The following is a 17,187-nucleotide window of genomic DNA, read 5'->3' as shown; positions in this document are numbered from 1 at the left end:
TATAATCATACACAATTATGCGGCTGTCGGGCTGGGCAAGCATGGAGGGCAAGGTGATGGGTGGGTGGGGGGCAGCTCTGTTCTAAAAATAGTTATTAAAAGGGTGCTTCAAGAGGAGGACAAGATGCACTGTTAAGGTCTGTGTGATTGATAAACTGCACACGAGTGCCTTGTTCTTCATGTGAGAAAATAGCAGATATAAACTGCACAATTCAGGCTTTGCACTCACTGTGAAAAAAGCCCTGGCGTCTAAGAGCCATCCACATTCACCTAATATCTATATTAAATATATGAATTAGATTCCCACCAAACTGGCAGGCGACATAAATGCAAGCTAATAAATTTTCTCCTTTTTTTTCCCAGTTTTGCAGGTATATTCAGTTTCATTTAAACATTTGCAGCCGAGATTGTGCACAGAAAACACAAACTACAACTCACAATAAGTCCAGGAACTCCGTTTGGACCGGGGGCTCCCATGTTACCCTAGTTGGAGAGGAGGAGAGAGAGAGTTAGTGAGATGAAGAGAGAGGGAAAAGGAGCAAGTTTCATGGGTTATTGGCCCTTTTTTTAAACAAACATGCTCAGAAGAGTGGCTCAGTGTTCTTCGCAGCTTATGAGAGGGGGCTGTGTGCATGAATATGTGTGTGCATATTTGTGTGTGTGTGAGGGGTCTCAGGTAGAAGTAAAAGGGATGTGAGACCATCGTCCCACTGTGGCTTTTTCAAATATGCAGGTTCTACCTCAAAAAAAGAAAGAAAAGAAAGAAAGACAAGAGGACAGAGACTGTATCCTAATTAAGGCCATTAACAGGTTTTACTTTAACCCAGTGAAATATCCAGGAGTTAGTACAGTATACCCATTCAGTGTTAAAGAAAATCTATCTCACTCATTTTTGACTTTTATTCATAGACAGCATAAAGAAAGTAGTTTCTTTCACTAAACTTTGGAAACGTGAAGCCAATGCAAAGGAGACCTGCTTTCTTTTTAATGGCCAGCAGGGGGCGACTCCACTGGTTGCAAAAAGTCTTCCAGTTGTGTAGAAGTCTATGGGACTTGGCTCCCTTGTTCTGTGACCTCAGTAAACACTTTCCTGATGACTTAATGGTGGTTATATTGAAAACACAAAGTTTAATTTGTAACTTATGGAAAATTATAAACTGGATAACCTCATTAGCTAATGACAAGTTTCCTATTGCTCATGATGCCCAGTTTTAAAGCACCAACATGGCAACAGCAAAACTGGTGGCATCAAAAGGCGACAACATTAAGCAGTAGGTGATGTCATTGTTTAAATGGTATTTTCTTTTATTTACCACCATCATGAAGTTGACTGTTTTAGCCATGGCCATGGTCATTTTTCTTCAAAGGATTACTTATTTGGTGACTTATGACACCATCACCAACACCATCATCACAGCAAATCTGATGACTTCCCAATAGGCATCATAGGAGGTTGATGGTAATCTCATGGTACACCCATCTACAGGACATTTCTCTACTGCAGCTACCCATAAACAAATAACAAACTATACATATCTACTGATGATAGCTTTCCCTCTGCATGTGAAATTACTGATAGCTCAATGCCCCCCAGAAGCACAGCTTTGTTGAGTCTGACTTTTCCAGTAAGCATCTAAGATTAAATAAGTATATTCTGCTTTTTTCCCAAACATTTTAAGCTTCATCAAGATTTGAAGACAATCTGCTTGCTTTGCAGGAGTAAAATGCATTAAACATGTCGTCACAAGTAAAGACAACAAAGAGTGGAGAAGGAAAAAGCAAAGTATATCTAAATATATTTTCATATATTCCATAAGCTTGCCATACTGATTATTTCATAATAACATTTGATAAATCTAATGTGTAATCCACTTTGGAAGATGGGTCTTTTTCTCAGGAAGAGAATAAACGTCAGGCCCAAGAAAGGATTTATTAGCAGTTCAGCTGCCTGCTCTAAAAGCCTGACTCATTGGAAAAGTCAGAAATGGATAGGTGAAGTGTTTTCTAGAACATAAACCTTAACTTCACTTTTATTATGCGTAGTTCAGTGTGCATCAAGTGTAACTTTTTATGTTTTTGTTCTAGAGTTTTCACTGACGGGCTTATGAAGTCCCAAATTTGTAGGAATATCAAAAATAGTGGAAATGCTACGGTCCAATTATTTGTCTTCCATATGGACGGAATTAAGCCACAGACTGGGTTTTGCTGGTCCGTCATTAATGAATGGGGGGAGTCATCAAAATGGCATCCTATTACATCATTTACTATTCTTGGATATTGCCTTCTCATGGCTGTGAAGCAATACGTGTGTTGGGACCCAGTTTACAGCGGCGAATAGGAAAAGCTACATTTAATACAGCTTTTTTCTTTTTTGGAAAATATGTGCCAAGGAAAATGATCTACAGCAGCTGGAGGCATGACACGAAATGAAATGCAATAGCGATGCTTGTCGAGAACAACTTCAAACAAAACCCAAACACGGAGGCAAACTGCTGGACCAACTGAGGATTTAGCCACAAGCACTGTGAAAATGTTACAGTAAACATCAGGGGTGTGTGTGTGGGTAAGTAAGCGTGTGACATACTGGCTCTCCATCTGGCCCAGGTGGTCCTCTCTCCCCAAAGTCACCAGGAAACCCCTGAAAACAGAGAGAGGAACTTTAATGTTGGCGACATACAGCAACTCAAACATAGGTATTCAGAAATGTATGTCCTGTTGCTTTTAGTTCAGCTCAGAGACAACTGATTTTTGGGCAACTTGGGGGAAACGCGCAGATGTGAACACAGCATTCAAATTGATTTGGTGAGCAGCTCCTTATAGACACATCCAGCATTTATGGAGGGACACAGCTATTCATTATAGGAGTGGTTCTGGCCATGTGATGCCCACTGTAATCTGCCCCCCCCCTCCAAATCCACTGATTCACTAACTGAAGGAGCCTGTCATAGCCTGAGCAGGAAGTTTTCAGTTGCTTCTTTATTGGCCAAATGACACATTGAGATAAGCAATGAGAGAGAACCAAAGCAGCACATTTAAGGAAGCAAAAACAAACCAATAAGCTGAAAGATGGTATAAAGCTCTTCAGAGATAATGATCACTGGAGATGGATGATCGTTCTCTGGAGCGTCATCTCTACAAGTCTACTGCTGTAATAAGCATATTTAGTTACAGTCACTTTAGTGCACACAAGGCAATTGTATTTGCATTGATTGTGCAAATACTGATGCAAATAAAAAAAGAAGTGCATTGTAGTCGGGGGAAATATACCAATGCGAATGGCCTTAACCACGGAGTCAAGTGAACAGAGCACACTTTTACAAATACTGCTGACTGTTGCACAGCCAAGAGTGCTGCTACTGTAATAGTGCGGCAATTATAACAGTTTCACAGAGTCAAATATAGCATTAAATATAAAGTAATTTGAAATATACGCAAAATAAGAGTATAATGGCTCCATTAAAAGCATTAAATCTATCAGCTGTAGGCTGTGTGTAGCCAACTGTTCTACTGTTCTACCGTAAGCCAAGTAATTACCCTGTCCATTTAGCAGTAACAGGGAAGCTAATCAGAGCTTTGCTAACAGTTGGTGGTTTAGCGCAGAGAAACCACATCTGCATAAAGCAGCAGAGCCAAGGCATTTTAAACCAAACCATTCAGAAAGACTCATAATGGCTAGGTTCTGCTATTCTGGCCTCAATGCATTGTTTCAAAATGCCAATTACTGTTACCTCCTGAAAATGTCAGTTATTTCTGCAAGAGTGGAGATGATTTAGATATACTGCATTTAAATCTCTGTCTATACTTAGAAGCAAATTGTGCTGACTAAATGCAACTCCTTTGCAGGTTGTTTCTTGAAAACAAAATGCCATTTCAACCTCACTTTTAGACAATAATAAATCCCTTTGACTGAGGTTTTCTGAATGTTTCTCCTGAAACTTTGCATCAGGTTAATGAGGCGATCCTAACAGCACTAACTGCTGTAATTGCACATTGTTTCTGTAGCAGGTGGAGTACCATGCTACCTAAAAACGAAGAAGAAGAAGAAAGTAGGGTCATTGTGCTACAGAAGCCTGCTTTATAGCACGATAAAATTGTGAGCGCTGGGGGAACACACATCTACAAAGGATGACAGTGACCCAAATAATGAATCATGTAGCTGTCGCCGCTGCTGTACGAGCTGAGGACAAATGTGGGAAACGTGGATTTGCCAAGTACTTAAAAAGCCTTTGAGGAGAGTCATGTGAGCCTTTAGTGTATTTCTGCTTTCACATTATGTCAGACCACCCTTTTCATCAGCCTCAACCTTAAAAAGGATCAAACAACAGCAGCACTTACTGCAAGATACTCAGAGGTGGAAAGTAACGAATTACATTTACTTGCGTTACTGTAATTGAGTAGTTTTTTGTGTATTTGTACTTTTTAAAGTCATTTTTCAAGTCTGTAATTTTACTTTTACTTAAGTATATTTTTTAAAAAGTATTGTAGTTCGCTACGTTTTCAATCACACCCGTTACTGAGTAAATTAAAAATAAAAAAAAAACCATTGCGCTTCGGAAATACTGCAGGGAATGATGGGTAGTAGAACAAATTGGCGCTAAGGTCACGTTAAAGATGGAGTCTGACATCGGTGTTACGGATCCAGTGAAAAAAGAAGCCCCGTCGAATTCTGCTGACCCTGAACTCGAAGAAACGGATGTGAACCCCTGGCCGTATTTAAGGGACCATTTCGGCTTCAAGTGCAAGAAAGGCAACAGCTTTATTATGCAGTGTAAGCTGTGTTTGCCCAGAGAGACCGAGTTAGCAGCTTTTAAAAATTCCACATCAAACCTGCGCAAGCATGTAGAGGTAAGTTAAATACAACTCGTACCGTTATGGTAGCAAAAAGGCTGTGTTCAAATTAATCACATTAAGTTAAGACATCTGTGAAGAACAGATAACGTTGGTTGGTACTAGCAACTTGCTGTAATCGGGCACGTTGTTGTCCACGCAACTTACATTTTTTTTTACTGGGTTGGTAAATTGCCAAAAGAAAATGTGTTTACCTACGTTTTACCTGTTTGTTAATAATAATAATTTATTTTAAAAAATAGTTAAATTAAAGACAGAAGCGGCTACTTTCTTACTTAACCCACATATGTTCTCACTGCAGGCTAAAGAATAACAGAGCGCTCACTTACCTTAGATTAGTCAAAGACAGCTGACTTCTGTTACTTGTTAATTAGCACTTGCAACCTCCCGTTAACTAGCCTGTTACTGTCCAATAAAAAAAACAACACGAGGTATATTGGTATAATTTACCAGCGGTAGCTATGTAATGCATTGATGTCTTATTAGGGACGTCAAAAAACTTTCTCTCAAACTTAACACTGGCCTGCCTGCCTGTCTCTTTAGCTGTGCTGGACTACTGTTCACTGCAAAGTGAGCAAGGATGAACTCTACTAACTTTGAAAATCAACTGCTCCTCAAAATTAACAGGAAGTTCAGAGAGTAACACTCTAGGATGGATACAAAGGAACTTTATTCTAGAGGTACAGTAGGGCAGGGCCAAGTTAAAAAAATTAAAAAACATTTTTAAAGCAGCTGCCGTTCAGTTCAGTACTTGTTCTCTTATTTGACAGTTTAGAACACATTCTCATGTGAAAGAATGATATGGTTTTGTATTGAAAACACTGTGATACCTGACAGTTTGGTTGATTGGTTTGGTGACCATTATCCATTTTCATGTATAGACTTGCAGTTTAACTGCCACTGCACTTTAATTTGTAAAGTTTTTCTTTTCACTAAAAAAGAACTACTTTGAGATTTATATCCCACTGTCTTTTTTTGCACTACTCAGAAGCGGCTGTCCTCCTGCTGACAGAAAAGTAACTATGTAACTTTTACTCTGAGTACATTTTAAATGAGCTACTTTTTACTTTTACTTGAGTACATTTTTAGACAGGTAATTTTACTTGTACTTGAGTAAAATTTCAGCAAAGTAATAGTACTTTTACTTGAGTAAAATATTTTAGTACTCTTTCCACCTCTGAAGATACTGAACTGATATATAAAAAAAAAAACTGCAACAGATGAGCCTGATAAAGACAACCACCACCAATAGACAAACACAGCCAAACAGAAAAAAAGGTTATGTAGAAATGTTGGCAATGCACTTTGGAAACTTTTTAAGCTTTCCATGGTTTTAGATATATTCGCTCTTGCCTCATTGGTAGATGGCAAACTGTGCGTCTGTGTGTGTGTGTGTGCTTCCTCGACAGAGTACAAGTGCTCTGGTGATGGCCATTAAAATGTCTGGCTCATGTTCTTGTGGTTCTTCTGTTCCATCAGGGAGCAGAGGGATGATCTCTGAGGGATCATCTCATTAAGCGTCCATGCTTTCCATTTTCCATACAAAAGCACTGAAACCAGATGACAGTGATTACGATAGGTGTGTGTCTTTCAGTTGCTTTTGCAGGCCAGAAATGTCCTTAATTTCTAAATTTACTTCAGTACATTTAATGCTGTCTTTTAAGGATGTTATGCATAAGAAATGCACGGATATTGGTACTAAACAGACCAAAATAATGATATTTTTATATCCCTGTGCCGTTTTCATGGCTGTAAAACTTATCTTATAATGCAGGCCTCTTTAAGTGAGGAGAGCACCCACGCATACAAACTCCAAAAAAAAAAAAAATGTAACGCAATCAAATCAAATGCAAAAGGCCCCACAAACTTCTGAAGTGCTAAATTTGTATCTGCAGCTGCTTCTTAAACAATTGCCTAATAACAGAATAAGCATCTACTTCTAAAAGCCTCACAATAGTGGACACTCGCTTGCGTGTGTTTAGACGTTTTGGCCAATAAATGCCTTATTTACTGAAAAGCCAATAAGCAACAGCTGCAGAATGATCTCAGCAGTGTGTGTCGGGGGTTACACACTCTTTCTAAAACACTCTGTCAAACTGACTTTGAACACTATATCTGACACACACAACAGAATCAGCGGCTTCCTTCCAAATGGCTTGGCTCCATGCTGGGGGGGACCGAAAGCCCATTACTCCAACAAAAGCCTTTTTCTTGTTACATCCAAGACCCCGACATGCGGCTGGTGGGACTCCACTCTATTCAGGCTGCAGTTAACCCTTCCAACAGCCATGGAAATACTTAGCCGATTGAAAGAATGACGCAAATGCAGACCTTATAAATTTTCATATGTGTTGGATTCTTTGCAGAAAAAGTTTCGATCTGACCCAAATACAGGAAATTTTTCTTTTTTTTCCCCAAACTTGTCTCTGAACTGTAAGGTTCTAAAAGCTATAATCAGCATCCATAACAAAGCAAACATTCAAAATGAGCACATCCAGCACAATTTATCACATTCTTGAAAGATTATCTGCAAAGTATGTTGAGACAAAACTTTACCGGCCTACCCATCTTGCCCCTCTTCCCTGGTTCGCCGGGTATACCCTGAAAATCCAAACAAGATAGAGAGAGCAGAAGTGGAAAAGAAAGCAGAACAGAAAGGGTGAAAAGAAGACAGAAACAAAGACGAAAGACACAGTCAGACATTATGTAAAAAGCCATATCAAAATCAAAACATAGCACTTTTGGGTAGAACTGATTCAAGCCCAAAACACACTATTAAAAAGCCATAGCCATAAGCCTGTCTCCTCTCCTGCTTCAGCAGATGTGAACAGCAGCTGACTGCAGCCTAGCCTATATTTTCTAACCTATTATGAGAGATCTAGGCTTCCATTGTGCACATATGTCTATTAAATGAGAAAAAGAGTCTGCTGGAAGAAGAGAGCTATGCATAGTCTCTGCTTTATGTGTATCTTTCTGGCTACAGATGGTACAGTCGTGATTACAGCCTATCCTGTGCTGATGCAACCTTCTGGACCGTGTCATAAGTAGGCAAATGGCTGTACAGAAGTAAGAGGCCTTAGTGAGTTCAGGCAGTTCAAAGGCCTTAAAAGAGGGGCTTTTATTATGAGTCATCAACACTCCCACACAACTTTATACAGCAGCATCTCGGACAGCTGGGGACTGCTTCTCGTGTTATAACAACAAGACAGCTGAATGTACAAAATGCAGAAGAAGAAATGCTGTCCTTTCGCAGGCCCATTAGCTGGATTCGGCTGGTCCGTGTACATTTTCTGAGTTACCGATTGCTTGAGAGAAATATACATTTGAAAAGGACTCACTCTTTCGCCATCAGGACCGGGCAGGCCAAAAAGGCCTGGGATTCCAATGAAACCCTGAAGGAGAGAAGAGGAGACAGGAGGAATACGGATGAGCATTTGGATAGTATAAAAGCAGTAGGAGAAAAAACCCTAATGGCTCTGGGGCTGGTTTTCAGTGGATGATGGTCCACCACGGACTGGGTAGGCTTGCATGAAGAACCAAGCCATGAGGCAAGTGTATATGCCCATGGACTGCATGGTGCTGGCTTCCACGATGTAGTCCAAGGGCACATACCCTCACGCCAGGGATCTCTGAAGATAGCCAGGACATCACACTGGGCTGTCAGTATGGTGGAGACACACACAGACGACAACAAGCAGAAACACCACAGTTGAACGCTGGAGGAACAGTTCAGGTGCTAGTTAGAAGCAAGGCGTCAGATGAGTTTACACAATACGTAGTAGTCAGCAAAGGAAAGAGAGCAGAAAACAGAGAAAGGTAGTGCAGTGAGCAAAAGGGGGACTAGAATGCCTCCTTAAGACAGCAGGGCCTCAAACTGAGCTTAAACAGGAAATTCCAGCCAGTGGGGGCAGGGGAAGGCTTCGGAGCAGCCAAGGGAAACTGATAAAGAACCTTTATTGAAATGCAACATAAAAATCAGTTTGTGTCACCCGCGTCTGTTTTTTTGTTTGTGTGCCTAAAGGGTGTTGGTTTGCATGAGGAGGCTTATCAACAGGCAGTCTTTGAATAAGAGTCTGTATACAGTAACACAATGTTTGTACTACAAGGCTCCTAAGTTTAGCACACTATTAACAGTGGTACACACACTAGTTGAGTGTGTGTTTATTTATGTGTGCGGTGTTGGATGCTGGTGCAACTGCTGCCATGCATGCTTTCATACATACTAGCATTTGGCTGGTGTTGCATTCAAATAAGTGCTCATCCAACAACAGCTTTCTAGCACAAAATGCTAATGCTTGTGAGCAGGCCCTTAATTTAGCAACTTCTTTGTGCATTTCTTTTTATAAATGTCATGATACGAGTAAGCATATTCACTGATCCTGTCCAAACATCAATACTGGTCATTTAGACAGATCTAAGCTTGAGCAGCACATTTGTAGAGCAGAAAGTTGACTCCTTACCCGAACGCCTTTAGGCCCCATTGGTCCTATAGGCCCAGGTAAACCCTGAAAATCAAAAAGAGGAATTTAATTTAGCAGCCCTGCACTTGAAGCTGTGCCTGAAGTACTTCATTTGGGTTATACCAAAGTCTACAGGTTTAACTTTAGAATGGAATGTTTTAAAAAGCAATGCAACAGAGATACATCCTAATATTATAATTGGTAAGGTTTATTATAAAAATAACAGAAACCTCCCCAATGGGGAAAGGTGACAGGACACAATAATAAATACTCCTGTACAAAAATACACTGCCATACATTTCTGTATAGCAGCTATGGCTTAAATACTGAAGTGGATCTCTATGTTAATTTCTGAGTCATTTATTTTTCATTTTCTTCTGTTTAGTATTTACCCAAATATGTTTTTTTCCTCCAGGCCATCTGCTTAGCATAACCTAATTCCTCTTGGCCCTCTGCCCTTACTACGGCCCTGACTACAACTGTACCAGTCACAGGAGAGGATTTACTGCACCTGCCTGCCAGGATAACCTTTGGCACCTGGGCTCCCGACTGGACCTTGCTCACCCTGCGGGGAAGAGAGAAAGAGAGAGACAAATGAGAAGGTGGAGGAGAGGGAGAGAGCGGTAGGGAGGGCAATCAAAATTGCAGCAACACAAACACACACAAGCAGGCCATTCATAGCAGTGAATGGTTTCAGTGAGGTAGACAACGCAGATGGGATGAAATACAGTGATTGATAAGTATAATAACTATATGTCTCCAATATGTTCTTTTTATTAATTAAATTTAATGTCATTTATTTATTTATTTATACATATAGTGTCAAATCACAACAGAAATCACTTCAAGCTGTTTTATGTTCTACGGTAAAGACCCTAAAGTAGTACAGAGAAAACGCTAACAATCAGCTGCCCCCCATGAGCAAACAGTTGGTGGCAGTAGGAAGGAAAAACTCCCTTTTAACAGGAAGAAACCTTCGGCTGCGTTTTTTTTTTTTTTTTTTTTTTTTTTTTTAGAATTGTTTTGATTTAAAAGATCATATTTTATTATTATGTTAAAATGGCAAGGAAATAAACACTCTAGAAAAGTATATGTACCTCAAATTGGTACTTAAGTAGAGTACTTGTGTAAATGAACTTGGTGACATTCCACCCCACTGAATTGTTCCCACTGATTACCATGAAAAGCTTTTTTTTTTTTTCTTTCACTCCTCACTTTTCAGATGTGTTCCAGACCATAGACCCTAATTAGCAGTTTGGTTTGCATGCATGTACTGTATATGTCACTGTCAAAAGGCATAAGACGTGCACAGAAGCAGGTTGTGTTTAAAATTTGCAGAGAACAAGCGTTTGTGTCTTACTTTCCTTGCCATTCCCTCTCTCGGATAAATGCGGTGTATGATGCTGCCAGTTAAAACACGCCATGAATTTGGCTTTGTGACATTTGGGCCTGTAACTGACCAGCTGTAGGTTTAGGCTCTGAATACAGCCTGTGGTGCATTACAGTAACACAGTGTCATCAAGACACTGTGTTACTGCACACAACAGTATGGTGATTTACATTGTGATCATCATCAAAAGGAACCAGCTATGTGGGAAACTGGGGCGCTTGAGGATGAATCGAGTGGGAGGGCATATTAGTAAAAAGTACCTTCTCTACAATGACTAGAGCAGGAACTCCCCAAACTGATGACGTCATCCTGAGCACAGCTGTGACAGTGAGGAGAAATTTCCACTCCTCTTTTCATGACTAAGATCGTTCTTTAATGCAAACAGCAGTATGACCTTGCCCAATTGAAAATAACTTTGGACGCAAGGCTGGATGCTCCATGCTTAAAAATAGTGTTGGGCTGGACTAAACAGCCAGAGTCATGTCTTCCGTCACTTAGCAGTGAATAAAAGACTTAATTGAATGGATTCCCACAGATTAAGGAAAGTCAAACAGATGAATGACCTGGGAAATATGACAAAGAATAAAGGCCTGCTAGAAAATAGCATAGCATGTCATAGTGTGACATGCTGTAAGACAGTGTGACGATTGAACGATGAGCCCAGAGCAGAAGAGACACACACAAAGGGAAACTTTCTCCAGGACTGCGGAGTAGCAGCCACTGAGTGTGTCACTGTTGGCCTACTTGGCTTGTCCCTGTTTCTTTTCTCTCTATTTTTTCCTCTCTTTGGCATCACGTTCTGATATCATGGAGTGCATCGCTTTAACACAGTGCTTTGGCCAGATGTCTGTCCTCACCAGTGCTTTATAACAGGCTAATCTAATCTGGCTGCCCAGCTGGCATCCTCTGTGCGCGCACACATACACACAGAGTGAAAGGTTGAACACCTGGAGTGAATGACGACTGAGTTTTGATTTTGAAGAATGAAGCGAGAGCAAGGGTTTAGACTTGAGTGAGGTGGACGTGAATGAAGACAGACGTGGACACTAATGAAGGCATGGCATTGCAGATAATGTGATGTACACATTATCTGCATTGCAGATAATGTGTAGAGAGAAGTGCCTAAAAGAAAAGAGTTCATCTGGGGAGATTTAAGGTTACAGAAGCATATACAAGATATAGAAATGAACATGGTTTTTTTTCTGTAAGTGTGAGGGTGGCTGTTGCAGAAGTAAAAGAGAACACCTGTGAAAATACTTACAGGCTCTCCAGGGAGTCCGGGTTGGCCAGGGAAACCTTTCTGTCCCTAAAGAAACCAAAATATCACATGATAAGTGAGTATAAAAATAATAACAGAAAAAAAAGAAAGAGGTGGGAAAGTCTGAAATGATTCACAGTTGAGGAAAAAGCCTGACAAACACAGGAGCATGTGTGGGAATGACAGGTGGAGTGAAGTGGTAACGCGAACAGCACCAACAGACAAATTTGGTGCCATATGCGGTGAGGTATTAATCTGCCCTTCTGTTAATGGATCAGACTTTCCACTGGCTGTGTTCGCAGGGTCTTTGGAAGACTATTGCCAAGATCATGGCATGTTGAGGATATAAATGCCTTCCTGTTTAAGTCAGATAGCAAGGCCCTCCCCCTGCAGCAGGCCAGACTGCAACACAGAAGACAGCCTGACATAGTGCTTTCCTGCAGTTTTTGCTGACTCCAGCACCACAGACCCCCGACAAAGACTGGAGGAAAAAGAAAAAAAACTAAATCAAAGGTAGGAAGACATGCCTTCCCAGACCACAGTTTGATAGAGTGAGGGAGCAAGAGAGAGAGAGAGAGATTTTTTTTTTAAAAAAAAGGAAAGAGGGGGAAAAAAAACAAAGTAAAAACAGACGGCCGAAGAAAGGAAAGACTCCTGTTGTCCCGTTTTCCTAAACCACAGCTTCAGCGTTCCAAGCCAAGGCTCCCAGAGTTCCTGTAAACTATCCACTGCTCTGTCAACTGACTGCAGCAGGAGAAGAGGACGCAGCATCCCTCTTCTCATTACGTTACATGATCGCTCTTGTCGGTCTACTACGCAGCAGCACTTTAAACTGCCGTTCCCAGCATTTTAAACACCACCTCCTGCGCTTTAATAGGTCCAGCAACTGTGTCAGCAAAGAGTTGTTTTCTAGTAAACCTTTTTGTAATTGTCATTGCAGATCTATGTTTTTTTTAAAAGTCTGCTTTCATCTGTGTCTAACACACATATAAGCCCTGTGTTGTGTTGGAAAACATTCACCTCACATCATCTGGTGCACATCATCAAAAGACCACTAGGAGGAGATGCCTTTGGCTGAGAGGAAAATACATGAGTAACACAAATAAACAAGTAGAGATGTTAGCAGGTGCTGACAGACACAGTGACACAAGCTTGAATTTTTGTGGGTTTTCATATTTTGCAAAAGTATTATCACTAACCGGTACACAGAAGAGAGCAGATGGACTCAGAGACACATGCTGCACATGTCTGAAAACTTCCCAATTATAAAGTGCAATATTATGACGGTGGTCAGCTGGTAAATGTTTGTGTTTTTCTGATGATTACCTACATGTGTCCAAATATATGGTCTGTTTATACTGACACAACCACTGGCTTTTAATTACTACTTAAAATAAATTTCTGTTTTCTATGCACTTCTTCGCTAACATATATTCTCTGAAGAAGCGGTGACCTAAACCCTCTCTCAAGCTTGGAAACACATATACAGGTTCACAAATGTGTGCACATTCGCACAGATGGGCACATGCACAATCACACACGAAGATACATGCACCTTATGCACAATATACCCCCCATCTTATTACATGGCTTACTTGTAGTACAAACATGTGTAGTGGCTTATGTTCCCATGGTGTACTGTGAGGTCCACTAACCACAAACACACACATGCACAGATGCCGTGGTTCCTGTGTATTAACCATAGCCTCTCAACCTCAGCTAGACCATCTTAGATCCTTATCTCGCTCATTATGAGCTTGCTAATGAGAGTGGCCATTCCCGCCAGGCTGCCTGTGTTTACAATGCCACTTGTTTAACAAGCATGTGTGTTCAATCAGATAAACCCACCAGAATGCTTTTCATTTACAGCAGCCTCCCGGTAGCACTCTATAAGCACAATCCCTCCACCCAGCTAAGCCTAGGAGTGCCCCGGGGGAACGCTAAGCGCATTTTGGCAGAGAGAAAATAAAAGACACATTGTGTCTGCTGATGACATGTCATTCCTTTGACTTGCTGTACCCACATTGTGGGTGTTCAAATGAGTGCCAACCTCATGTGTGCTTAACAACTGTACTCCACAAACAATGCGTATCTGACTGAACTGTGCAGCACCCTGGTAGCAGAAATATACCACTCTCCTTATTAATCTCTGCTTTCATCTCTTCAAACCCTACAGAATGGAGCCACATGATTGCTCGGCGTAATCGTCTGGCTCCACGTATACATTGAATGTACAGGAGAACATAAACGCTCCACGCAGGGACAGACAAAAAACAAACAACTGTGCGAAGGAACTGGACAATTTGGCTGAAATTTAGCCAGTGGAAAAAGATTCCTCATCTCATCCCTGTCTGCACAGCAATTTCAGCACAATGTTTCCTTGCATGCAGTATCACTGTTACTGCTACCAGAGGACAGATAAGTGATTTGTTGTAAAACATGCAAAGAAAATGATGGTTGATTTGAATTCTCTCATAATTATGATGATGATGAGCATGTGGAGCATTTGTTAGTTTGAACAGTGAGCAGGAGCTTAATGGAGAGACTTTGGTTTGGAACGGGACTCCAGACAGATTAATGTCATACAACAAACTGCCATGCACAAATAAGGGAAACGAGGATGATTAATACATTGTCTGGAACTGGGAGTGAAATGCAGTATATGATTCTACCTTTTAATTATAGGCTACTTCTCCTTTTGGACTTCATTGAAAAGGATTTTTTTGTATAAAACTGAAAAACATCAGAGTATCCAAACTTTGCTTGCTGTAAAACAATCACATATTTGGATAACACGTATGTGAAAAGCACAAGTACAGAGACTTTTTATAAACACCACAAAGTGTCTCAAGACAGTCACATTTTCCCACAATGTTGCATAACCACTGAGTCGACAAGAGTGTTTATGGATTACTTTCCGGCTGTCTGGATACATATTGACTGGTTACATATTTCTATTTTTCAGGCTCTCGTAGTCTTTAAAAGTTTGCACAATCTCTGGCAAATTATGAACATTTTCAGACGATTCAGTTGCTAAAAGCAACGATGACAGTGCTGATTAACATACCCATTACAGCTATGTTCAACATACATGGTTTGTGTGATGACACCTACATCACCCACAGGACATAAATCCTTTATTGTCCTACAGTCATTAACAGAAAACTTTAAGATGTGGAAAAGAAGTGGAAAGTGCAGGTTTTTGCTATTTCATTGTGCATATATTCAAACTGTTGTGTTAAATGGTTTTAACCAGTTACTGTAATGTACATAACAAAGTCCTAACAAAGTAATGTGAATTTAGAATCCTCATATATCGTTCCTTACATCCCTATAGGCTGTCAATGCAAACAATGTCAATAAGAAACATAGTTTTAAATAGCTTCATATGGCATGAAGGCCCAGCAAATAGATATTGCTCTGCTCGACGGTATGTCTCGACTTTCAGGTGAAAAAAGTATGGACACTTTAAGAGACAGGCAGAAAGTGAGGAGAGACGGATCATCTAGTCCTGGGATGAGACACAGGGCATGCAGGCAGTAAGGTGAGACGCGTGGCTTGTACTGTGGATTTGTAGTTGAGGTTTGGCCCTGTGTATGTCCCCTATCCCTGACCCTGCCTCGCCATACTGAAAAACCATTCAGAGCCTGCCTGCTAGAACAAATGTTGTACAGAGCGGAACATATTTGGCTTGTCTGACAGTGTAAAATCACACTCTAGTATCACACATTTAAAGTACCACTGTTTCCTCCATTAAAGTTTCCACGGAAAAAAACCCCCAAAAACCCAGAAGCCAAATTCCAGAATTCCCGGTCGAAACATCACGGCTAAGGATGAATTAGAGGCTGGATATTCGTGCGTGTTTGTGTGTGAGACAGAGAAAGTGGAGAGCAAAAATACAGAGCAGAAGAGAGGAAAAGTTGCTGTTGTCCTGTTTTCCTAAACCACTGAAAAACAAGCAAACGATGACAGAGAAAGTTAAACAACTAGAAACACAAGAGCAATACGAAGGTGTTTCAGGGTGGCCTATGAGGGAAATGCAATGCCCATAAATGTTGTTATTTGTTTTCAAATATTGCATTCTCTTTGTATTCATCTGGCTTCTGTGGAAATGGAGAGGTCTACATCAGGGTGAAACGCGTCTGGGACTTTCCACCTTGAAAATGAACAGAACAAGGCCTGTTTGAGGAGTACCCTTTGGAGACTGACTCACACGCCTGTCACAGCGTTGCATTAAGGATGGAGATTCATTTAAGGAAACTGCTGCTACAGTGGATAGCCGATAACTACAACAAGTTATTGTGCTTTGTTTACTGCAGGAAGCGGGTTAATCAGCTTCTTTGTGTTTGTGTACGGAAAGGAAGTTGCCTCCTTGTGCTTACTTTAACAAGTTTCCTTTATAGTCAAGTTGTCTGTGGTTCATTGACCAATACCTGAGGCATGCTTTGGTGATGTCAGTCTCTGTGTATGTGTATGTGTGTGTGTGTGTGTGTGGATGAAGTTGCTATGGTTACGCCCCCCTAGTCAAGAGTCTATGATGTCATTCTGATAATTCGAGCTATAATGTGCCCTTGGGTTTTATTAAAGCAGTTTGCTGCACCTCTGGACTGCATGCAGATAAGCGGAAAGTGCTGTCGAGGGTAAAAAAGTAAGTATACAGTGCATACTTTAAAGTGATCTTACATTTATGCTAACAAACAAATCACTGTGTTAAATAATCTGACCTAATCTGTGTAGTCACCCTTGGCCAAGTTAAAAGGCACTAACTTCTTGATAAATCTTCAAATTGCTAGTTTTAAAGGTATCTGTGAATGTTTTCCACCAGCCTTACATTTTTTTTTGTTTCCATTCTGGCTGAGTGTGTGTGAAAGAGAGAGGCAGGGACATACAAATGGACCAAGACACACACACACAACACACACAGAAAAGCAGACGCCTAACAAAAGCCATATGTTGAGCCCGAGGTAGCCATCCAGCTGAAGTCTGACACTGTGTTACAGAGCACTGTGGCTCTGGGAAGAAAGTAAATACAGCCAGAAGTGCTTTACACCTAGTCTGAAAGGCATACAGTCAACCTGCACTATTCAATTACTGACCTAATTTGTTTAAGACATGTGCATGGCTCAGCTGCATTTGATGCATGATGTGATTGGAAGCTTTTAATAGGATCTTCTTTTCGTTTATCAGACATATGTTTGCAACAGTTTACTTGGAATAAGGGTGAAAGGAAC

At 40.7% G+C, this 17,187-nt stretch overlaps 1 protein-coding gene across 1 annotated transcript in view; it reads right to left on the bottom strand.

Moving 5' to 3' along the window:
- col27a1a (collagen, type XXVII, alpha 1a) overlaps positions 1 to 17,187 on the bottom strand; it is a 66,503-nt gene that overhangs the window by 26,240 nt on the left and 23,076 nt on the right. Inside the window, exons 8-14 of the mRNA XM_084935570.1 lie at positions 11,960 to 12,004; positions 9,820 to 9,873; positions 9,309 to 9,353; positions 8,187 to 8,240; positions 7,405 to 7,449; positions 2,585 to 2,638; positions 439 to 483 (exon numbers count right to left, since the gene is read on the bottom strand). Of these exons, the coding sequence (XP_084791696.1) occupies positions 439 to 483; positions 2,585 to 2,638; positions 7,405 to 7,449; positions 8,187 to 8,240; positions 9,309 to 9,353; positions 9,820 to 9,873; positions 11,960 to 12,004 (342 nt within the window). The remainder of the gene's footprint in view (positions 1 to 438; positions 484 to 2,584; positions 2,639 to 7,404; positions 7,450 to 8,186; positions 8,241 to 9,308; positions 9,354 to 9,819; positions 9,874 to 11,959; positions 12,005 to 17,187) is intronic.

The sequence above is a fragment of the Perissodus microlepis genome, chromosome 7 (genome assembly GCF_051167445.1).
Source record: "Perissodus microlepis isolate ML-2025 ecotype Zambia chromosome 7, ASM5116744v1, whole genome shotgun sequence".
In the NCBI taxonomy this organism is placed as follows: domain Eukaryota; kingdom Metazoa; phylum Chordata; class Actinopteri; order Cichliformes; family Cichlidae; genus Perissodus; species Perissodus microlepis.
This window is presented reverse-complemented; position numbering and strand designations above follow the sequence as displayed.